The sequence below is a fragment of the Zootoca vivipara genome, chromosome 7 (assembly GCF_965207765.1).
Source record: "Zootoca vivipara chromosome 7, rZooViv2.hap1.1, whole genome shotgun sequence".
NCBI lineage: Eukaryota > Metazoa > Chordata > Lepidosauria > Squamata > Lacertidae > Zootoca > Zootoca vivipara.
In genome coordinates, this window is record NC_142590.1 from 51,631,241 (window position 1) to 51,657,253 (window position 26,013).

Below are 26,013 nucleotides of genomic sequence, written 5' to 3' on the forward strand. Positions count from 1 at the left end.
TGCATCTTCATTGGAGGTTTTTAAGCATATTGGATGGCAATCTGTCAGTGATTCTTTGGCTGTGATTCCTGCACTGTAGGGGATGGGCTAGATGCCCTTGGAATTCCTTCCAATTCCAGTTCTATGATTCTATGAAGGCACAAGACAGCACCCTAACCAAAATTCATTTTATTTCATTTATTAAGCACAGAGTTTTCAGCTCAGTCCTGGCTTGCATGATACTCTCCAACAAATGGGAAAGAAGGAAAGCAAAGTGGGAACCATTTAAACCATGAAAAGGCACTGTGGGTTCAAGCTTTGGTCATTCAATAAAAACTCAAGTATAAGATTGTTTTGTGTTAATTTAATCATACAAATATTCATTTATACAATAAGGAAAAAGCATCTTTGTTTTCCCCCACAATGTGCTATTACAGGATTCTTCCCAGACTCAATGAAGCAACACACATCCTGCTCTACACATGCACTCCCCCCAGAGAGAATAAAGACAGGCTGCAGAATCAACCACTCACTCACACAAGAGAAAAAACAATGAAAACCCAGACATGGGACAGCGTGCATTTCTTAGCCCCAGGCTTCTCTGGCTACAATTGTACCTATAGAGATTCAAGAGACACTCATCTGCAGCTGGGGGGTGGGATGAATACACATTCCCAAATCCCTGAGGCCTTAGGATACACCTTCCACCTGCCCCAAATAGGAGCAACAACATAGGCCCAGCCTGACAGTGCAGGCTTAGCACCCATCCCCAGAGACAGAGCTTACTTGCACCCACCAAGGCTCAAAGCCAGCTCAGTTTCCTAGTGAGAAGACTGGGTGCTCTTGCCTCCCAGGCACAGTCACATTTTCAGATGCAGAGGTTGCCAGCACATTTTCAAACCCAACAGCTTGGGTTACAGTTTAATCTGCATTAAAATAAAAATAAAAAAAGAACGCTGCAAACAAATGAGAAATTCAAACTTCCCTTTGTTAAATTAAAATTACTTCCTCCTCCTCAGGAATCCATCATTTCTTCCAGAATGAGAACCACTAGGGAAATGGCCAGAGCCAACAACACTTGTTACATGAAGCAAGCTAAATTTGGGGGAGCAAGAATCAGTCACATTTCAGGAACAGGGATATGGGTCAAGCAATGCTTAGCTTCCTCCATGTCCAAGCAGTATCACTTTGGTAAAAAGGGTTATTTTATTCACAACGTATTTTTACAGATCATGCAAGAGGGAACGAGAGGCATATACACAATAATATTTGAAGTGGGCAAGAGTGTTTGCCAATATGTGCATTTTAAAGCTATGAGTTGGCTCTCCGATCCCTGTAATTGCAACAAAGCAATCTAAATACCCATGCCACTTCCAAACTCAGCAGTCTACACTGTTTGCCCTACATGTGATTTTATCTGTACAGAAGTGTTGTGTGTTAAACCTAGGCACTGGTTAGCATTGCCACCTTTCTCTCACAAAGGGGTTGTGCCTTTATGACATTCAGCTATTCTGCAGGTGCAGCCACCCCCCATTACTACACCTCCATGTTATGTAAAGCTACATCTACTGTGTTTCTGCTTCCCATCTGTTGAGGAGGGGGGAAAGGTGGCAGCGTCCCCTGATAATTATGAGGCTAGGATTATGCATTTGTGAAAATCAAACCTTTATGCTTAGGCACAAAAATGTCTGGCCCTCCTTAGCTGTCTGAAAGTGCTGCTCCCAAGCAAACATGATTTTGGCTTCAGCCATTTCAATGGCTCCAAAATCATCAAAAATGCCTTAAAAAACTAATGAATTTAAAATCAAGAGTTCCAAGAAGCTCCATGAGCAATATAGGAGGTATTGTATAGAGAAGAATATTCGAGAAAAGAAACGAGACACAAAACAGTGAGCATTTTAAACATCCTCCCATTGTCATCACTGAAGGGATTATCACTCAAATCAAAATACCTGCAAACAGGCATGAGCCCTTTGTAACTATTTATATAGAGATCATCCCCCCCCCCCCCCCGAGAGAGGAATGTTTATCCCCAGAAAGATCTCAGAAACTAGTGACAATAAAGAGGACTACTTTCACTGCAACCAAGCTGGGCCCTGGCTGTGATTTCTGCTTTCTTCAGTGGAGCAACTGTTTCATTCATAAAAGTCACCAACACTCAAAAGAGGAGATAGTATTTAAGATGACTTGCAGGAAATGGTCATCCCTACTTGCTGTAAAAGAACAGTAGTTGGCAGTAAATATCAGTTTTTGCTCTGCACTATGAAAAAACTAAAGTCTCCACAATGTTTGACAGTTTGGATGGTGAGGTTTCTGAATACCTAACTTGGTCTAAAGAGAAAACTGAATCTGTTTTAACTTAGCTTAGTAGCTGCCAGTTGTTTCCACTGGCTTCCAATGTTGCCGCCAGAGATTACTCTCTCTCACTCACACACTCATCTCAAAAAAACCATACAGTGTACTCAGTCTTTTCTTTGCTTATCAAGAAAGTTGCTTGCCCAGAGCAGGAAAAATAAATAAAACCAATTATCATGACTAATGCTATACATAATCAGTTTCTACACCTTATTTTGCATCTGAATAATATGCTGCTTGTGATGATTAAGATAAGAATTTGGGGAGCCAAGCTGGGGGAAAGTTAAAGGAAGGCATTCCATAGTTTCTACACTCCCATAATTTGTCCTCTCAGGTGAATCCCTTGCAATCATTTCACCCAGTGTTCATGGCTAGGGTCATAGATAAACTATACTCTTCAAATTAGTTGGGATGCAAAAAAATTATACAAGTTCTTCAAAAGTGAAAACATCAAATTAGATGCTCAGCTGGCCTAGAAGACACATCTGCCTGCTAGGATCCTAGCCAGATCCATTTAGACTTTGGGTGCTATATATATAAATATATGTTCTGATGGGAAGCAGGGTTGTGGTCAGCTATACAGAAGAATACAAAGGCCTCGTATGCAAATCAAACCAACAAGGTAGCTCAAAGTATGTTACTTCAGACCTTGCCTTATCCCCATCTACATACTCATACTTCCACTATCTCAGACCAGGGAGTTTGATCTTCTAAGTGAGATGAAAGGAAGTGGGCATTGCATATTATTCTATCTTTGGCAGATGGCTGCTGTGGCCTAGTTCAAGTTTTTGAATTAGACAGAACCCCCCTCCTCCTTAAACCGATGCAAAACCCAAGAGTTTCAAGAGACCATGCTCTGCTAATTCTCTATGGAATTGGACAGCTTGGCCTCAATTATATGGCTATCATTCTTCATGGGCTGTACGCAATTAGATCTTAAACAATTCCACACACACACACACACCCCACACACACGTCTATAAAACCAAGTGTTCAGAGAAAAAACAAGCTGATAAGCAGAAGGAATTGCTGTGAATGGCTGCTGATGGTTCTTCTTTCTCCCATACGTTCAAAGCAATTTAGTCTCTGCCAACAAGCTAGTTATTTTTTTATCACTGAAGACTCAAAGGGGTCATTCCAATATAAAACAGATGATGTGAAATTTACATCTTAGAAGTGTCATGGAAATTTAATAATTGGTGCTCTACCACGCCGGAAAATAATTTTTCTTCTTGGCACAAAAGTGACATATACATGCATAGCTGTCTCAAAGACAGTTACCGTACATTAATGAACCTGGGAATATTTCAATATACTAACGGTTCAGGGCAAACTTTGGAATTTAAGTAAGAGCATGTGTCACAATCAAAGCACAAGACATCCCTCTTGCATCAGCTCAGTGTTTTTACCCTCTTGACATTCTTGCCCTGCACAACGAATGGCAAAAATGGGTCTGAGCAACTTTGCCAAACAGAAAAGAACTAGCAGATGACTAATGCACACCATGCCCAGAAGAATGATACCAAAAGCAGAATAAAGGCAAATAACCAAAAGGGGGGGAGAGACATTAAAATTTATGGATTTGGATATTGATCAAGCTAGAAATTAATACCGTCTGCACTAACCAAGAAAATGCTAAGCAAGCTTCCATTTCATAGCAAGCACATCTCCATAAAAATGCACGCTGTCCCTTTTTAAAAAGTTATAAACAAGGAACGAAAAATTAACATTTGCTCAGACTACAACCTCTCTGTAGGCAAAATAATTTCTTTTTAAAAGAGATGGCTTTTCCATTTTAATCTTTTTTAAAAAATTTCTTTTAGGCTACCTAATTAACTGTGACAATGACTTCTAAACAAAACATTGGTGTATTTTTCTCTCTCATAGCACTGAACAGCACTCCTGAAATTCAGCATTCACACATGCATACTTTAGTTTTGTTTTTTTCTGGAAACAACTAGTCTTAAGTTATTGTTGTTTTCTTCTTATCTCAGGATATGGAGACCAAGAAGGGGGTTCATGTTGTATCTTCTATAAGCCATAAGAACTCCCCCTCCCTCCCAAGTCCATTCTTTGTCAAATTCTCTTCTCGACGATACCCGTTTTTGTTTTTAAGACTGTCCAAAGGGATAAGGACCGTGAAAACCCTGGAAAAGAATTAGAGAAAAAAATTAATTTCAGAAAGGGGAGTAAACTAAGCAATGTCTGTTCCAATACGACCACAACATCCCAAGTGTATGAAATCCTCTACAACCTATGTTCTAAAGCCATTTATCACTTTTTACAAAGGGTCATACAATTCATTTCATTTTAATCTATTCTCTTCTGAATTTCAATGCTACATTTCAGTGTCTACACAGTCAAAATATATTCCCTTGCCACCTTTCATACTGCGCCCAAAGAGAAACATAAAACACTGACAAAATCATTGAAGTGACGTTCCAGTTTGGGATATTAAATACGTCCAAGGGGTTTAGTATACTGAACTCCTGGAATGCTATACCAATGCAATTAAGTTCCCTACATGGCTCTTTAAATCTTTAAAGCTCATGTTCATGAACCAAAAACAGTCCTAGCCCCAACGGTTTATGCACAAACAAAACTGCTCACTAGGCTTAAAGGTTGATTCTGTCTCCCCAACCAAAGATGTCATATTGAGTTGCAGACCTCATGCATGTTTTGTGGCAAGCCAGAATCGGCAGTATTGGCAGAGTTGACCATCAAATTCCAAAACGTGCATACAATAAACTTTCAAAAGCCTAAACAAAATTTTTAAAAAATCCTTCCAGTAGCACCTTAAGAGACAAACTAAGTTTGTCATTGGTATGAGGTTTCGTGTGCATGCACACTTTCACACGAAAACTCGTACCAATCACAAACTCAGTTGGTCTCTGAGGCGCTACTGGAAGGATTTTTTTTATATATTTTTTCGACTACGGCAGACCAATACGGCTACCTACCTGTAACTAGAACTTTCAAAAGCCTATTTGCAATGAGCCAACTTCACATGACTTAAGCCAAGGTAGGCAGCACTAATATAAGCCACACTTCTACAGGTTTTCAATTATGGCTGTTCATTCGCTGGCCACCATAGGTAAAACAGGCACAAATTAATTTCTAAATTATGACCATATATAATAAGAGGCATATAAACCTATCATTTCCAAACCACAATGTTTCAGCCACTCTTTACTCTACTAAAGCATCATTCTGAAACAGTGCATTCTTCAAATAAATCTCCTCTAAAATACAAATGGCATCATCATATTTGTTTTCTACCTTAACTCACCTCTGGCACAGTGATTATAGAGTATTAATAGGAAATGTGTGCTATATAGCAGTGAACAATACATTTCAAATGCTAGGACAACATTCAGTTTTTAGGCTCTGAAAGACCAAGTACCCAATAGCAATTTATGGATATATTTACCAGAACCCCTGAAGTACTAATATGAAGCTACTGCATTTTTTTCTTAAGAGGTCACCCGGGATGGTGGGGAAGCGAAATCCAAGACTGATATATTTTAGTTGGCCTTATAAACTTTCCAGAAATATAGGAACTTAAAAAGCTGCCCCAGTATTGGCAACATTGACTGGCAGTGTTCCTCCAGGGTTTCAGGCAGGGAGTCCTTCCCAGCCCAAGCTGGAGATGCCAGGGATTGAACCTGGGACCTTCTGCACGCAAATCATCTGCTCTACTACCATGTTCTTTTGTGAGCACCAGGGCACAGGTATGGACCACGTTGGTGACCCTCACTTTAGGTGGTCTGTGGTTGGATGGTAACAGGTTCTGAAGTAATCAGTAATCTGGAAAATAGTGCTCCTTCTTCTACTATGAATGCTTACTCTAGTAGTGCAAAACTTTTCCCATAAAAATAATTATCCCAGTAGTTTTCTTACTGACTTCCTGGTGTGCCTCCCAATGAGTAAACAAAATGACAACACTACCCAATTAAACTTTAAGAAGCAGCTCTTAACTCAACATTACTGTTGGTAGTGATAGTGGGAAATGTAATTCCAACATAACTTAAGCTTCTCTCCAAGTTTAGGTATCACTCTAATATAGAAAAGATTGGAGTTGAACATCATTGGCTTTATTTTGATTTTGTTTGTGGTGGAATTTGAATGAATAGAAGTACAGTTTATTTATTTTTAAGGCATCAGCTTTTGATGCATGGCTGCAAAACAAAACAGAAGTCTTCCAGTTTACACTGATGGCAGCCTCAGATAGAACTACTCAATCGTCCTCTATTTCTCATCACTTCCTGGCCCGTTCCTGGTCAGTGCTTCTCCAAACTACCCAAAGCTCTTTTGAATCACTTATGTAAACTCAACACAAACAGGGGTTTTTTTCCCCTTCAAAGCATGCTGCACAAATATAATGCAGTAGCTCAAAGCTCTTTCCCACTATTCATCTTTTCTTCTATTTAAACAAGGAGCTGATCTACATGTTCAGAACAAGCACATACTTCCCTCTTTGTACTGTACCACTTCAGAATGCTAGGGGGTAGGCAGAGAAAAATCACATTTTAAAGTTGTTCCCTTAAGCTGCATACAGACACCTATCAATATGGGAACCTTTATACTTAGCACACAGTTTAAGTGGGGACTACCCAGTGAATTCAGCCAGTTGATTCTAGCAGGAATTCTTCAGAAATAAAATTTAAGATTTAAGATTGAAATGAATACACAGAGCAAATATAATTCCTGCTCCAGGGGCTAGATTTTAGTTTCTATATATCATGCTCACTTTCTTTTAAAACATGCTTTATTATCCATAAGTTCTTGCTGAGCAATTTCACAGCTGCAGGCATAAAAATAAAATAAAAAAATTCCTTCAGTAGCACCTTAAAGACCAACTAAGTTTTTATTTTGGTATGAGCTTTCGTGTGCATGCACACTTCTTCAGATACAGTGAAATGGAAGTTTCCAGGCACTTATGTAGAGAAGGGGTGGGGAGGGGTGGGGATGGGGATGGGGGATCACTCAGAAGGGTGGTGGAAATGGGTGATTGACTGACTGATAGCTGTTGATGACCGCAAACGACTGCAAATGGTTTTGCATGAAAAAGCAAGGGTTGAGATGGCTGAAGATCGCTTATCATGTATAATGAGATAAGAACCCGATATCTCTGTTCAAACCAGGTCCCTCCATGGTTTTGAGCTTGGTGATAAGTTGCAATTCAGCAACTTCTCTTTCCAGTTTATTTCTGAAATTCTTTTGTAGTAAGACAGCTACTTTGAGATCTTGTATAGAATGTCCTGGGAGATTGAAGTGTTCTCCTACTGGTTTTTCTGTCTTCTGGTTCCTGATGTCAGATTTATGTCCATTTATCCTTTGGCGTAGGGTTTGGCCTGTTTGTCCAATATAGAGAGCTGAAGGGCACTGTTGGCATTTGATGGCATACACAATGTTAGAGGATGAGCAATTAAATAGTCCTGAGATGGTATGTTGGATGTTGTTGGGGCCAGTAATGGTGTTGTCTGGGTGTATGTGGCAGCAAAGTTGGCATCTGGGTTTATTGCAGGCTCTGGTACCAGTGTCCATGTTAAGTCTGGTGGTTGTATTATTGTGGGTGAGGAGTTGTTTAAGATTGGGTGGCTGTCTGTAGGCAATGAAAGGTCTTCCTCCCAGAGCTTGAGAAAGGGAGCGGTCATTGTCCAGGAGAGGCTGTAGATCTCTGATGATGCGTTGTACTGTTTTAGCTTGGGAGCTGTATGTGATGACTAGTGGTGTTCTGTTATTTTCTTTTTTGGGTCTGTCTTGCAGCAGGTTCTCTCTAGGTATCTGTCTGGCTCTGTTGATCTGTTGTTTAACTTCATCAGGTGGATATTTTAGTTCTAAAAAGGTTTGCTGTAGATCTCTTAGGTGAGATTCTCTGTCTGTAGAGTTGGAACAGATGCGGTTGTAACGTAAGGCCTGGCTGTATACGATGGATTGTTTGGTATGTTTGGGATGGTAGCTAGAAGCATGTAGATATGTTTGTCGGTCAGTTGGTTTTCTGTATAAGGTGGTGTCTATACGTCCATCCTGTATTTTTATAGTAGTGTCCAAAAAATGTATTTCTTGCATAGATTGGTTCATTGTTAGGTTGATGGTGGGGTGAAAGTCATTGAATGTCTGGTGGAAGGTTTCCAGGGTCTGTTGTCCATGTGTCCAGATAATAAAAATATCGTCAATGTATCGCAGGTACAGGAGAGGTTTGAGTGGGTAGGAGTTAAGGAAACGTTGTTCTAAATCTGCCATGAAGATGTTGGCATACTGTGGGGCCATGCGGGTGCCCATGGCTGTGCCGCTGATCTGGAGGAACAGGTCATCACCAAATTTGAAGTGGTTGTGGGTAAGGACAAAGTGGCAGAGTTTGGTAGCAAAGTCCGCTGTGGTTTTATCTGAAATGGTGTTCCTTATGGCTTGTAAACCATCATTGTGTGGGATGTTGGTATATAGAGATTCCACATCCATAGTGGCTAGTATAGTATTGTTAGGAAGATTGTTCAAATATTGTATTTTCCTCAGAAAATCTGTGGTGTCACGTACGTAGCTGGGAGCACTGATAGCATATGGTTTCAGAACAGAGTCCATATAGCCGGAAACACCCACTGTAATGGTGCCAATACCTGAGATGATGGGGCGTCCTGGGTTTCCTGGTTTGTGTATTTTGGGTAGAAGATAGAAAGTTCCTGGCCGAGGTTCCGCTGGTGTGTTTGTGAGGATCTGTTCTTGGATGTGTAGGGGTAGCTCCTTAATAATCTTGTTCAGTTCTTTTTTGTATGCTTGTGTGGGGTCTGAGTCCAATTTCATGTAAAAGGCAGTATTGGAAAGTTGTCTGTGGGCCTCTTGGATGTAATCAGTTTTGTTCATGATGACGACAGCTCCACCCTTGTCTGCCATTTTAGATAAAACCACAGCGGACTTTGCTACCAAACTCTGCCACTTTGTCCTTACCCACAACCACTTCAAATTTGGTGATGACCTGTTCCTCCAGATCAGCGGCACAGCCATGGGCACCCGCATGGCCCCACAGTATGCCAACATCTTCATGGCAGATTTAGAACAACGTTTCCTTAACTCCTACCCACTCAAACCTCTCCTGTACCTGCGATACATTGACGATATTTTTATTATCTGGACACATGGACAACAGACCCTGGAAACCTTCCACCAGACATTCAATGACTTTCACCCCACCATCAACCTAACAATGAACCAATCTATGCAAGAAATACATTTTTTGGACACTACTATAAAAATACAGGATGGACGTATAGACACCACCTTATACAGAAAACCAACTGACCGACAAACATATCTACATGCTTCTAGCTACCATCCCAAACATACCAAACAATCCATCGTATACAGCCAGGCCTTACGTTACAACCGCATCTGTTCCAACTCTACAGACAGAGAATCTCACCTAAGAGATCTACAGCAAACCTTTTTAGAACTAAAATATCCACCTGATGAAGTTAAACAACAGATCAACAGAGCCAGACAGATACCTAGAGAGAACCTGCTGCAAGACAGACCCAAAAAAGAAAATAACAGAACACCACTAGTCATCACATACAGCTCCCAAGCTAAAACAGTACAACGCATCATCAGAGATCTACAGCCTCTCCTGGACAATGACCGCTCCCTTTCTCAAGCTCTGGGAGGAAGACCTTTCATTGCCTACAGACAGCCACCCAATCTTAAACAACTCCTCACCCACAATAATACAACCACCAGACTTAACATGGACACTGGTACCAGAGCCTGCAATAAACCCAGATGCCAACTTTGCTGCCACATACACCCAGACAACACCATTACTGGCCCCAACAACATCCAACATACCATCTCAGGACTATTTAATTGCTCATCCTCTAACATTGTGTATGCCATCAAATGCCAACAGTGCCCTTCAGCTCTCTATATTGGACAAACAGGCCAAACCCTACGCCAAAGGATAAATGGACATAAATCTGACATCAGGAACCAGAAGACAGAAAAACCAGTAGGAGAACACTTCAATCTCCCAGGACATTCTATACAAGATCTCAAAGTAGCTGTCTTACTACAAAAGAATTTCAGAAATAAACTGGAAAGAGAAGTTGCTGAATTGCAACTTATCACCAAGCTCAAAACCATGGAGGGACCTGGTTTGAACAGAGATATCGGGTTCTTATCTCATTATACATGATAAGCGATCTTCAGCCATCTCAACCCTTGCTTTTTCATGCAAAACCATTTGCAGTCGTTTGCGGTCATCAACAGCTATCAGTCAGTCAATCACCCATTTCCACCACCCTTCTGAGTGATCCCCCATCCCCATCCCCACCCCTCCCCACCCCTTCTCTACATAAGTGCCTGGAAACTTCCATTTCACTGTATCTGAAGAAGTGTGCATGCACACGAAAGCTCATACCAAAATAAAAACTTAGTTGGTCTTTAAGGTGCTACTGAAGGAATTTTTTTATTTTACTTCGATCCAGACCAACACGGCTACCTACCTGTAACCAGAACTATGGAAGGCATAAAAATGTCAGCTTAAAAAGATTATACAAACTTAAGCCATTTCATTTTGGGTTTATTGGGGGAAAGTGAATGTGACAAATATTTACTATGTAAAGGAGATGTTACATGCAATATTGATCAGATTCGGAAAATTTCCCGTATATGGTAAATATTTGTACAAATTTAACTTTCATCTTATACTTAAGCATACATAAATTTTATGGAATTGATTTGATTGTGGGGGTTTTTTGGTGAAAATGTGGGTTTTAATAAAGTATTTCTCTTACACACAAGGCTTCAAGTAGTCTCCCATTCAAATTACAGTACTGATAAAATCAAAATCTGGTTATCTTCAATAATGCTTTATTTGCTGGTCCCAGACCAGTCACTAAGCTTTGACAGAAAAAATATTAAGCACTACAGTACAGAGTAAGAGAGGTCACAGAAACAAATGCTTATCTAGTCCCTCAGCTTGAAATGATAGGGTGCCCTTGAGTTCAAAGAAGGGTGTTTGATTCAGTTGATATATCATTTAAAAGAGGATAGGCCGGAAGGGATTTTTGCCAATTCACTCTTGGCCCTGCAGCCCTCCATGCCACCTCCCCACCCCCTGGTTCTGAGAGGTCCTCGAACTCTCTGGAACTAATCTGGGAGAGGGGCACTGGGGGCTGCAGGGGAGAGAGGAAATTGCAAAATCCCCTCCCCATCTATTATTGGAGACATCGCAGGCATGTCCAACAGGTAGATTGTGATCTACCGGTAGATCACTGGACGTCTGTGGTAGATCACTGGTAGATCATTGGCTCCCCCCAAAGAAGCTGAACAACTGTGACTCCCCTAAAAAAACCTCAACATTTTACCTCCTCCCTGAAAAACTCAACAACTTTGGCCCGAACCCCCCCCCCCAAAAATGGGCCTTCCTCCTTCCTAAAGAAAGCTCAACAACTTTGACCTGAACCCCCAAAAAGGGGGTACAGTAGATCACTGCCAGTTTTTAACTCTGTGAGTAGATCGCAATCTCTTGGGAGTTGGCCACTCCTGATCTATTGGATCAGCTCCCCTACTGTGACTGCAAGTGCTCTAACTGGATTCCATCTGTAATTGAAATGTTAGCATTCAGTAACAAAACTCCTGCATTGCAAAGCAGAATTTATTGTCAAGCAATTTTGTTGTTACTTTTTGCCTCTAAGGAATACAGAATACTAAAAACTTCATTTTTCTGTACTGAATAAACTTGATAATGCCCCCAATCACTGTATTCAGAGGCTGTGCTTCTGATATTGGATACAGTATAAGCCATTGATGGCTTTCCATGCCCCTCATTTTCCCCAGTCACCTATATGTCTGCTGGCCTCTAGAGGATTACTCCATTTGCCATTTTGCTTGAGTGTGGTTTGTGAGTAAGCTGAGTCTTCAATGTCCTATTAGTAAATGTTTCAGGTGTCTCCTACAGGAAGTGCACCATGCCACCGTGAGAAAGAATGAATGGGTGAATGGAGTGTATGCATGTCTGAATGGATGGATGGTGTGTGTGTGTGTGAGTACAAAGCTCTGATCCTTGCCACTAGTGACACGCTGCTCCTGACAGATTATCTCAAAAGGAATGTGGCCTTTGGGGGGAGGTGGGGTGTTGCACCCTGGTAAAAATATGTGATCCTCCCACCACAACTTCCTTTTAACCAACTTAGCAGTTCCACCTAGTGAAAGTAAATGTGACTGTACTGGAGCTTGGGAGCAACTTTCCACAGACTTTGAAAGTAACTGTGACCACAGCCTATGTATTTCAACAATACTTACATCTTACATAGAAACCTGGACATGGTTTAGGATTAAATTGCTGGCTCTCCTCTTGTTGATTCTATGACTAACTGCTCCAAGATACAATCATCACTTGCATCAAGAAATGTTCTCTCTTCGTCATAACTTGAATTCACCATTATTCAATCCATTTGAGAGTAGCTTTAGTCACACACTACTAGTACCTGCTTCAACTGTCTTCCTTCTACCTTAGCTGCTCAACACATTTTATTCATCCTATTTTAAACCTTACACCAACTGGCAATTGCCTCAGTGCCCTGAACAACATGTTGAATGGACCTGGCCATGTGGAAAATGGAAAAACAAACACCATCTACACCACACTGGATTATGTAAACTATGATTCCACAAGTTTCTGTATATTTTTATGCAAAAGGCAGCAAAATGTTTTCAATGAAATCAGAACAAAATGCAACAAGTGAATCTAGCCATAATGATTTGAAGTAAAGTAGAAACAAAAAGGGAAAAGTGAACACATCAGGTCTATGCAGAGCTTGTCTGAGGCCCAGGGTGGGAGTCTTTTTAGAATAAAGTTATAAAGTCAAACAACAACAACAACCCCCCCCGCCAACTTAGCCCTCCAAGGCCTAGGGCAAGTGTTCCGTGGCCAGCCCACACTCTGCACAGACCTGGAACACATTCTGATCAATATTCTCTTATCCATACATTTTAGCTTCCAAATCTGGTTGACTATATTTTTAGCACTTACCACCTAATATACTTTCAATTTTAAGTGCACTTTAAAAAAGCAGCTTTGTAAATTGTTGCCTTCTCAAATCCGGCAAGCAGCATTTGAAGAATGTTATTTTAACAGAATGTTAAAATAGTTTTAGCATTTGAAAATAGTCTTGTTTAAGCTTGCTTTTAATTCGGTGAAAAGACTTGTAAGATGAACAGCCAAATGCAGGCCCTTTTAAGCGGAGTGTACAGAGGCACAAGGGGGAGTCATGCAATTTGCAAGGAAGGACCATTACAATACAGGTCATGGGCTCATGACCTCCCCGTTCTCTTGTACCCCCAGGGCACCTACCTTACTGTATGTCACTACTGATAAGTTGTTCGAGTGACTGCTGGGGGAGAGATTTACAGAGTTTTGTGACAGTTCAGTCTGATCTTGTTCAATTTGGTCAGGAGCAGGCCCCCACGTGTTTTTGCTGATTGTGTCTAGCTCAGAACCCCCAGGGTCTTTTAGGTTGTTTTCATCTGGTTGCCTGTTCTTCTGCGGAGAGGCGAACGGGTTAAAGTTTCCTTCTACCTTGCGATGTGGTTGTGTGTTGAACTCAGTTTCAAATGATGACAGTTGCTGCGTTACTCCTAAAAGTCCTCCAACTTCCACACTGAGGATCACCCAGATGATGTCTGTGAAAGAGAAACCTGGGTCAGCACAAAATTCAATTTGCTATTTTACTTAATTTCAATACCTCTCAAACAGCATGCTGCTTATGATCAAACATAAGAAACAAAAATGCCAAATCCTTGTAATATCAATAAGGACCACATTTCAAATACATGGGGGGGGGGGGGGTATTACAACAGGGCTCGTTGTTTGCTCAAAGGCAGCCTGAATGTTTTAGTATTCGGCATTCTGAAAGTTTGAAGATAGTGAAATACTGCCACCTTCTGTTAATCTTGGCACAGTATTTATTCTAGTCATTCCCAAGCATTAAAAGAATTATACAAAGAGACTCCAAAAAAAGAAAATTCAGTGGAAGTCACATCTTTCACTTGAAAGAAATGCCATCATTTGGGGGTGAAAGTTGTTAAACATGCCAATCATCAACAGGAAATAAAAACAAACAGAAAAAATCGGCAAACAATCTCACAACTACAACAAATGTTGCAGTTTAAAGTGTTTCTGTTCAGTGTTCTTTCAATATATTTTGTTCCATCTCTCCTATGTTAGCTACACAGTAAAAAAGACAAGTGAATCAACCTAACAATTAATATCTGAAGTTGTAACATGCCACTTTTCAAACACTTGAAATGGTTTGTGTCCCAGATTATAAAAGAGTATTGGAATTACATGGAATTTTTGTTGGGTTCAGGGTTTGTTTGTGGTTGTTGCTGCTTTGCCATGAAAGGTAACTTTTTAAGATGTGCAAAGTTTCCCATAACTTAGGAGTTATTCTATATTTTGAAATAGTTTGTTATTGATATTGAGTTCCTCAGAAGGTTAGTAGGATCTGAGTTTTGAAAAATAAAAATAAAACATTCATGCTGTGCATCGCCCCACTAAAAGGGGCTGCAGTGGCCTCTTTAAGGGAAACAATCTTCAGCAACACACTGACAGTGATCCTTGTCTCACACCTGCCAAAAAGCAGGGAGGATCATACAGCAGCAGATAGCACTTCAAAAGGCCCAGTGGCCATTGCCACCTTTAAAGGAAACATTTACATTCATTTGTCTGTTTCCTGAAAGATAGCTACAATGTGAGGGTTTTTTTGTGGGATCCAAAATGTTATATGGAAAGGAACACTTGTTAGAACTCGGTTCTGGAATTATCTTAACAAGTAGAGTTGCAATAGTTAGCAGATATTATTCTCACAACAGTCCCAGCAACACAGAAGGCTGCTCAAATGTTGCAAGTACGAGTCTTATGAGGTGGCACTTACCTCCATAATAAAGTCCTGTAGCAGTGCACATTCGCCACTGTCCTTGATACATTCCTGCAGTACTAGGGCTGCACATCTGTACGCTGACATCTGCAATCTCCTGGGGCTCCAATGATCGGACCATCACCATGTTCACATGGCCAAACTGGTCTCCGCCGACATATTTAAGACAAACACCTGGAGGCCATGCTTCTGTCCCTGAGATTCAGTGAAGATTACATTAAAACATTTGTCAATGGAGAAGCTACTTAAATGACTCAACATGGTCATTAACAGATAGCACATTTATCATTAAAATGTGTGTCGTCCCATTAAGCAAGCGTAAACATCTGTAAACGCTTAGTAAAAGAAAGTTGTATTGCACATCTTCATTGCTAAGTGTAATGACTGACTCGGATGTATACTTATGTCAAAGCAACTCTTTGTTGAGTGTGCACATAACCCCTATCATGAACGGACACACATGTCCATGAACATGACATGTCACCAATGCAACAGATGAAAGTTCCTTCTGTGCAGCAAGTCAAAGGCATGTTTATGTTATGCACATTAACTACTGGTACATACACGTTAATATATGGTAGGGACATGAATTAAATCTTCATCAATTCAGAAAAAGCTGCTTTGTTGTGAAATACATGTGTCTGAATTCACCCTTACTTTCAGAAGCAGAAAGAAAATAATGCTCAAATTATAACATGAATTGTCACACAAACCCCAAGGCTGTCTGAAGAGTTTAAATCACCATACCAACAGCTAGAATTTAAAAGCATGCAAGTCTATGTGGTGTATGACTGTTTCCATTAACCACTGAACAAAGCTGTTGTTGTTGTTGTTGTTGTTGTTGTTGTTGTTGTTGTTGTTGTTGTTGTTGTTCTCAAAGTCTGAGTTTTAAGAATAGTAGTCCAACAATAAAAAAATACAATGGTACCTCTAGTTATGGACTCAATCCGTTCCGGGGTGCCATTTGCACCCTGAAAAGTTTGTAACTAGAGCGGCGCTTTTGCGCATGCGCGAAAGCATGATACAGCTGCAGGAATGTAAACACTTCCAGGTTTGCTGCATTCTTAACATGAAAAAAAGCTACCAGAAGCAGCCATAACCCAAGGTATGACTGTACTGATTCCAAGTAGTAAGCACTATGGCTCAAACATCACTTTCTGACACTGCACAAAGTGATTTGGAAAACCAGGAAAATACCATGAACTTAATTTTGTGATTAGCATGAACAAAACTAGTTTGGGGGCAATTTTGGTTGGCAATAATGATCACTCTGGTTAGCACTAACAATAATCTGACACTTCAGATACTGTGGCAAAGTAGGATTGGAGGACACCAGACAAGGAAATACTGGGAACATACAAGTGGGAAGGAAGGGGACCTGTAGCATATTCACATGAATTGAACCTGTAGCTCTAAAATAATGTATTAATTCTCAGTTTTAACTTTAAGACTATAAAACAATGCAGAATAAAACAAATTCAAGCTTCAACTAAAATATTTCTGATTCTTCCCTAGGTGACACTTTGCTTTCCCCAGCTGCCAACCTGGGAATCTGTGAAATACCTGAATAGTTTGAGATTTTATTTCTACTATGCCAAGTCTAATCCTCATAGCAGACACCATAAAGATAAAACTGCATTTTGTGTGAAAATATAATGACAAGACTTTTTCTACTGGAAATTATTTTGAACAAAAGTTGTGTGTATAATCAAAGCACTGATACATAGGTCAACAATACAGATTATATCCTGTCATTGCAATATTTGTTCGCAGAACTATTTCCTTGCATCAGATCTCATTTCCCTCTCATAATTATATCCCAGTAGATTAGTGCCAAGGGTTGTTCATCTCACCTCATTTCATCCCTTCTCAAAGTTTCATCATAGTATTATTATTTAAACTCTTGAGATAAGGCTATTTTACATGGCTATTGCAGCTAAAATGTTTTAAGAGTCCCCTTGTTATTGCTTTCAGTGTTTACCTCCCCCACCATAAACTGCTTTCCAAACAGACAAGGGAAATAAAATCAAGCATATCCCACACTTCTTTTTATTCTTCCTTTCTAATCCTTACAAAATGATTATTGAACCAAACAAGATAGCCTATGCCTTTGCCCAGCAGTTTCACCAATCTGTTTCTAATTGCAGCTAAAGAAAGTGTCAACTATATCAACTTCCAGGGTTCATCTGAACTCTAGAACAGCAGCCAAAATATGTTGTGCTGTTGACTTGAACATTTAATAAAATATTTACATCACTTAAAATTTTCAGTAATTCACACTAAAGTACGAATGTGTCAGGAAGCTTAACACACCGAAGTGCTGAAATTCTCCAGAAGTTTTATTACTTTCCAGCTCTGGATACACAGCATTTAAGACATGCAACAAAATAGCACATTTCCAGCATTTGGTACATAAAAATAAAGACCTGGGAAAACCCATTGTTCAGCCACATATGTTAGAACTACCAGACTTGGATTGTCAATGACTGTAATTAACAGTCAAGCCTCTCACACATTTGGCTGAATGTCTGAATAGGGCTCTGAGGAACATGAATCCATAAATATTGGCTGTCCTTGTTAGTCAACAAAAAATTGTGGTCACCATTACCCTGTATTTCTGATTCAGTAAAATAGTGGGGCTTCAAGCATTTCCAAAGGAACAGCGTAAGATCAAAGACAGTCCCCACTCAATCTAACTCCAAGCTCCATTGCACCATGTACTTGGAAAAACTCTGTAATGCAGCACAATGGCAAGGATGATCTCCTACACTCCAACCTTGAGGGCAGAGGATCATTATGTTTGCTAGAGGAAAAGGATCCTTGCCATGGCAAGCTAATTTGCAGACACTGGTACTCACATGCAAATCAAAGAAACATTTTCAACTCCCACAAAACAATTCTTACCTTGTTACTGTCTGCTATGAAAAATATTGTTAAGGAAAAAACAATAAAACGTTCTTGCATATTCGCTTTTGAAAATTCTCCTGAATAACCTTAAAGAAAACAGTATTTATATTATATTATATATTATAGTATATTATATTAATATCCATTATTATATCTATTATTATTATTATTATTAGGAGGGGAATCATCAACCAGTAGCAAGAAGGAAGACAAGAAGAGTTGCTTTACCTGTGTTTTGTATCCTCCATGTTTTTGTAAACTGAGTGTCAGGAGGGATGGATTCTCCTTCTCCTATGGTCACATCTTCAACAAAGGACATGGAGGGCACATTGATGTTTGGACTCTCAAAATCATAGTAGGCTCCAATGGCTGCTTGTAAGTTCCTGGAAAGAGAATAAAAGGTTTAACCATACCGCAATAGGGATAACCCCTTTATGAAATAACAATGTATCTCATTTAAAACATGAGAGCATTACTTTCTCAGATTTGTGACTAAAGCCCTTCTCAAAGATTGCATTCCATGTGCAGACTATACATTTGGAGGAAGAATGGGATTGTGCCTATAGGTCCCATCCCCAATGACAACCATGGAGATGGGGTATATGCACCCTATGGATAAGCACCCTGTTGCAGATGTGCAGACATCATGTCCATCATCAGAATGTCAAAGGTAGGGCCAGCCAACATAATATTACTGTTACTTCTCTGCACATATAGCACGAATGTGAAAAGCTCCTGTGAAAGGGACTTGTGAGTCTTGTGGGTATGAAGTGAGCAGTGTGCTGGCACAAAATGGATAAAAAGAGAATAGTGAATGTTTTGGACAAAGACATTTGAGTCTCTAAAAGTATAAACACAAACTGAAGGGGGAAGTAATTTACTAAGTGATAGCTTTGTTAGTTTGTTGCAGCAAAATAAGACTATGAGACTTTAAAGTAACACATTTATTATGGCGTAAACCAGGCATCCCCAGACTTCGGCCCGCCAGATGTTTTAGACTACAATTCCCATCTTCCCCGACCACTGGTCCTGTTAGCTAGGGGTCATGGGAGCTGTAGGCCAAAACAGCTGGAGGGCCGCAGTTTGGGGGTGCCTGGCGTAAACTTTTGTGGCCTTAAGTCCATAAGATACATGACATGTATTCAATAGATATACAAAGTATAATGCTCAGTTGGCAGATATAGTTGGAGCTAACTGACAATGGAATGCAAAAAGTACAGTGTGACATTTGTACTTTTTGTATTTCATTGCCATTCAACTTCAACATTTTTTCCCTTTCCACTCATCTGTATGTATGTGTATATGTATATGTATATATATGTATGCGTGTGTGTGTATATATCTATATCTATATCTATATCATCTATATCATCTATATCTATATCTATATCTATATCTATCTATCTATCTATCTATCTATCTATCTATCTATCTATCTATCTATCTATCTATCTATATCTGCCAACTGGGAATTATACTTCACACATCTGATGATTACACTTCATGTATCTGATGAAGTGGACTTCAAGCCAGATGGTACCTAACACCAAGACTAGCACTAATATGCCCAGGAACCTCACCAAAATGCTGGAGAGGATGCACATCCACAGGCACATACCTCCACATGTGGTGAGAATCCCCCAAAATCCAACTATTCTGGACAACAATCATACAAGAAATATGCAAATAACTATGCAAGTATTAGAAGTCACTCCAGAACTGGCCCTACTAAATATCTTCCAAGAAAATAATGCTCACTGATATCATAAAGAGCTCATAACCCACCTACTCTCAGCAGTCAGAAACAACATAGCCAGACACTGGAGAGACCTGTCAGGAGTAAGCATGGACCAATGGTATCAAATAATACGGGAAACAGCCTTATTAGAAAAACTAAGCAATAGACACGGGGACAAATAAAAAAAGATGCCTTCACCCGGTATGGATCCCCTATATCACATACACAGCCCAACACGACAAGAATCAGCATACGAATCAATATGGCTAACCTGATACAGAAACACCCACCCACCCCACTCACACATGAAAACAAAGTTCACTACAGCCAATCACAAACAAACAGCCACACCCTAGGACAACTCCAACCTCACTCACCACCAAAGCAACACAAGTGAATAGTAAAGAGAACCTGCACAAGCGACGCTGGCACAAAACCCGACACATACATTAAGCAGAAGAGAAGTATTGCCACCGACCCCAACCCCACTCACTATGCCCCCCCTTCACCTCTTTCCCCCTTCCTGAGGTAACATTAATGTCTCAACAAACAAAACTGATCTGTAGAAAATGTAACATACTTTTGTAAACCAAGAAATCTTTAACAAAAAATATGTTTAAACAAAAAATAATAATCAAATCCACCACCAGCAATTACGCAGAAACCCTGTTTGCCACACCTCTGCAGTGTAAGCATGTACACAGACATTATACCATGCTGTTACATGGAACAATAAGCCTGTGTGATCCCCCATCTCCCCATTCAGCTGCCAATCAAATAACATGAAAGCTGGTTTCTTGACCAAGCTGAAGAGGGACAGCTGGATGGGGATTTAAGGTCACACACAGACCTCCCTTTCCTGTATCAGCCTAGCATGCTGAATGACCACTTAGAGAAGAATACACAGTGCTCTGCTATACCTTATGGACATTATTCCATATGGGCACTGTACACAGGGTAGACTGGACTGGACACATTGCATTCTTTGTTTGATGAACAAAGTTTAGAGAACGGATAAAAGGCAGAAGGAACATGCCAGTACTACCCTGATTTTTTCAGATAATACGATTTCCTAGAATGCAGACCGTTATGTGAAGGAAGCACACAAGGAGGAGGTGGTGGCTCTGTTGTCATTATTATTGGCAGCTATGTGAAAACAAAAGGATGCGGGTGGCGGTGTGGGTTAAACCACAGAGCCTAGGGCAGGGGTCCCCAGACTTACCGAGCGGCGGGCCGGTGCCCGCCGCGCCGACCGCGCGGTGGGCCGGACGGCAGGGGAGTGCGCGCGCAGCGGGCCGGAGGGCGGGGGAGTGCGCGCCCGTGCGCATGCGCACACGCACACGGGCGGGAAAAAAATCGCCGAAAATCGCTTGTGCGCATGCGTATGGGCCTCCCCCGACCCGGAAGTGCACCAGAAATGACCTCTTCCGGGTCGGGAGAGGCCCGTACGCATGCGCACAAAGGATTTTCGGCGATTTTTTGCCGATTTTTTAGATCGCCGCTGCGCCGTGCGCCGCGAGAGCGGGCGGCGGCAGCGGGCGGCGGGGGTCGTCGCGGGCCGGATTGGAAGGCCGATTGGGCCGCATCCGGCCCGGGGGCCGTAGTTTGGGGACCCCTGGCCTAGGGCTTGCCGATCAGAAGGTTGGAAGTTCGAAACCCTGCAACGGGGTGAGCTCCCGTTGCTCAGTCCCTGTTCCTGCCAACCTAGCAGTTCGAAAGCATGTCAAAATGCAAGTAGATAAATAGGTACCGGTCTGGCAGGAAGGTAAACAGCGTTTTTGTGCGCTGCTCTGGTTCAACAGAAGCGGCTTTGTCATGCTGGCCACATGACCCGGAAGCTGTACGCCAGCTCCCTCAGCTAATAGTCATCCGTGACTGGACCTAATGGTTAGGGGTCCCTTTACCTTTACATGAAAACAGCGGCTAGTGAGCAATGGATTTCTATGCATGCTTTATAAACATGATATGCATGGGTTGCAGAAATTTCCCACTGGACAAATATCCTAAAAGCTCATCCACACAGTTCCATTCAGCTCACAGAGAGAGTGTATATTGCACATAATCAATAATGCCGTTATACATTATTGAAAAAAATATATTTCCAAGCTGTAAGTTACAACATCATATTTCAGGTGCTTGGGCAATCAGAGATCTAGGCTTTGACTAATCCTGCACTACAACTTTTGTAAACCAGGAAGACAGGACTATATTTAAAACTGCCAGCTCAGTCAAATGGTATGGGATAGGTGCATGTCACATTAACCACTAAGTGGAAACAAATGCTTTATGTCACCAGCTGCTAGCTGCTTCTATACAAAATGAGCTTTATGTAACTCATAATGGGGATATGTCAAGAAACTCCTGTTCAAATCAGTCAGTAAATATGCTAATTTGTTTCACTGAAATATCTTCCCTTCTGTTCTGACCAGAGATGGAACTCACTAGAGGTGAAAAAGAAGAAAGTAATTCATACTGCACAGTGGCCCCCCCACCAACCAACCCCCCACCACCTTCCTGCAGCCTATTAAAAATGTAGGTGCTTTCAGATGCCCCATGCTGTACATGAAAAGTGCATAAATGCTAACAAAATTATTCCATATTGATATGGGGGTGGCAGCCACACAATACATATTGCAGAACATTTCTCAAAATATTTCTCTCAACAAAAAAAACAGAAAACCCCACAGCTGGCAATGTTTTTATTTTCCATCTTGTAAATATGCTTCAAAGGGGAAAGGGCTATTTGTGCATCAGGGCTCATTGCCAATTCTCCACCCCTCCATGTGTCATATTTCATCACCCAGCTTTGCCACTTGGAATGGTTTCAATGTCTGTTCCAGTTAAAATCTAACTGAAGGCAATGCAAACTGAAAAGCAGACTTGCTATCTCATTCTCTTAATGTATTTTAAGCATATTTTTCTATACATTGCTATAGTAGAAACAAAATGAGTGCACTAGTTAGTTTCAGTCTTTGACTTTTTCAATAAGAAGACGATGACAAATTCTAGAGTAAATTTTTTAAAATGGAAATATTAGAAAAGAGCAAGGGTGGGGGGAGAAACATCAGCAGAGTCAGGATGACAAAGCAAATGTCTGACTGAAGTTCAAATGAACAAGTGCTCATTGCCACAGAGCTATTCTAGGATACGCCCACAGAGTCTGTACAGAAACCTGGGAGAGAAAACAACAATGGTGAATACCTTCAAAGTCATAAGATTAAAGAACCAGTAACAATTCAAACAGCATTTTTTTCTTAGTTCATTCAATTTTAAGCAAAGATAATCAGTGTAAACATCCACTTCGGAACTGCACCCTATTTCAAGAAACTGACTAGATGACCCTCGGGGTCCCTTCCAACTCTACAATTCTATGTTTCTATTATTCTATGACTAGATACACTTTCAAACCTTTTCAATGAAACCCTTGGGAATGGCAAGATAATATTTCACCCCCCACCAGCAGTAGCAGTACAAAAGGCATGTCCACAGTCAAGCATGAACTTTGAAGAACAAAATTTCCACAGGGCTGCCTATCAAAGTTTGTAGCAGAAATGAAACTGATATACTATAAAACGAGCTTTTGTGCCTCAGGGCTACTTAAAGCATCTGGGAATTCTGCCACCTAACCCCTGCCCACCCGCCCTCCCTCTCAAGTTTATTTGTATCCATGTAAGAAATCTTACTGAAAACATCGCTTTACAAATTCTATGTATACATATTCATTTCAAATAACCCATTTATTGTGAATCCTAGTCTTGTCCAAGGGAGCAGAAAGAGTCCTTTGATTACTATGTTTAGTTGCCTCAAGCTTCTTCTCCTTACCTGCCCTCTTCAGCCTAGCTTAGTTACTCTAGCATCTTTTCTTATAATTTAGTTAGATTTGTACAACGTGTATCTGTACAACACTGAGTATGACTCACCACGTGGTCTGTAGAAAAAGTCTCTGTTGATACTCCTTTTAAATGAAGCTAGTTAGCTCCTCAGAAGAGTGTAAGAGAGCCATTATACAAAATTGTTGAAAATACTAAACTGGGGGGGGGGCTCAGAAGCCCTATTAAATACCCCATATTCAGCCACCAACACTGCTCACCTTCTTTCTGTCTGGGGACAAAACATATTATGTTTGCCGTATCCCCCCTGCTCCGCCTCAACTAAAAAAAGCAGAATGCAGCTACCAGTACCTGTGATATATCAATGTTTCCAAGCTTGAAAAGGCTGGGTGGTGGGTGGGAGGAAACAGATACCGGTACTACCATTGTAGTATTGCATAAAATGCAATGCCATCATTGCAACAGATGCCTCCTGGATGCAGGGGAGCATGCACACAGAGAACACTGGATGCACTCGGTCACTGATCATCGGCCAGTTTTCTCTAGACACCAAATCTGGATTGCGAGGCAAAAAATATGCTAGTGCTTACAACATATCAATGTTTTTGAATCCTGCCTGTTAGGAATCTAGGAAACATATTTAGAAATAAAATGTATTTGAATTTTGTTGTTTGAATATCTGCATAGAAAATGCTTGCAACAGGGTGCATTTTTCATGTACTGTATAAGCACTGCAGCATGATGTATCTAGTTTTCAAAGAACCCCAGTTTTTATTCTAGAAGAAATCAATTTCTAGTTCTCACATTAGCAGAGAAAAATCTGAAAATGGTGCAAGGTCAGGAACTGAGTCAACCTATATAGCACTTCAAAGCACCAAGACTAACTTTACCTTCTCTGCTGCTCAAATTCTGAAATCCTGCAAAAATCTCTTAACTATTTTAACAAATAACTGCTTCAGTGTATCACCCACCTTGAAATTTCCAGACCCAACCAGGTTCATAATGTCTAGATCTGGGATAGGGAACCTGTGCCTCTCCACAGGCTGGACTGGAAATGTTAAGTGGAGTGGGAGGTGTCAATTCCACGCTACCAGCACCAAACATTTTTAAGGAAAGATTTTTGTGGGGTTACAATTTTAATCTGGGAATGACTGTGATCCCACCCGCAACTCTTCTCTGTCTGTGTTGACGTGTCTAGAGGAATCTGACTTAGCTTTGCCCCCCACTTTCCCTCTTCTAGGGCGATCTAATAAAAGTTTGGCATACTTTTAAAAAACACACACCCTGTCTCTCTTCCCCATTCACCTGGCAGGTTTGGCTGATGAAAACATCCCCCAATGTGGGTGCAAGCGGAGAATTTGCATCTTTGAATGCTGATGCTGGTTTTTTGCCCAGGAAAGGGAACACAGCCAGCTTCATGTTTACAGTATCTGTGGTGGTTTTCCCCCACCACTACCTCAATTAAAGACAGGATACTTACCCCCTAGCAAAGGAGCAAGTCAGAAGCACAAACAGGCAGAATAAACGTTTTGTACAACATTCCAGCCAGCTACCCAAAAGCCATGTTTTTCCATGCTACCTCCCTTATTCTCCTCTATCCAAGCAAGCAAGAGACTAGCTGCTATTGTTGTTGCTTATATTTCAAATTATGTTTATTTTATGTGAAAAAGCAATAAAATACTTGAATGGCAAAAATGCCCCTATTTTTTAAGGACATTCCAGCCAGGCAAAGCACTTATGGTGGGTCCAGAGCAGATCCTATAGTGAAAGTGAAATGAAAGGATCAACAGCAGCAAGTCTAGACATTAGGTTCATTGGATTGCATCCAGACTACCGTAAGTTAGTTGCACTTACGCCCCACTGAATCAATGGGACTCAAGTCATCACTAACTTGTCACAGTGATTTCAGTGAGAAATAGGTTTAGCTAGCAGCCTAGATGTAATCAATACCACATATGTCAAACACTCAATGTGTTGTATTCAATAGCTGCTCAGGACCAGCAGAAGTGCTTCAGATTTTTACCAATCCCTCTTATCCAATGCCCCCCAAAGTATATTTATTTACTTTATGTTCTGCCTTTCTTACCACAGGAGCACAGGGCTGCAAGTAGTAAGTGATAAACCAATACAAACATATTTAAAACAATCTCAGTACAGATGCAGACTGGGAAAGATCTCAGTTTAAAAGGCTTGTTGAAAGAGGAAGGTCTTTAGTAGGTACCAAAAAAAAATAAAGAGACAGCACATTCAAGGGGAGAATTCCAAAGGATAG

At 40.8% G+C, this 26,013-nt stretch overlaps 1 protein-coding gene across 1 annotated transcript in view; it reads right to left on the reverse strand.

Moving 5' to 3' along the window:
• Nucleotides 1-323: 323 nt before the first annotated feature.
• Nucleotides 324-26,013, reverse strand: part of ILRUN (inflammation and lipid regulator with UBA-like and NBR1-like domains) — a 32,970-nt gene continuing 7,280 nt past the window's right edge. The window contains exons 2-5 of the mRNA XM_035122274.3: nt 18,402-18,556; nt 15,264-15,461; nt 13,682-14,010; nt 324-4,481 (exon numbers count right to left, since the gene is read on the reverse strand). Of these exons, the coding sequence (XP_034978165.1) occupies nt 4,446-4,481; nt 13,682-14,010; nt 15,264-15,461; nt 18,402-18,556 (718 nt within the window). The 3' untranslated portion in view covers nt 324-4,445. The remainder of the gene's footprint in view (nt 4,482-13,681; nt 14,011-15,263; nt 15,462-18,401; nt 18,557-26,013) is intronic.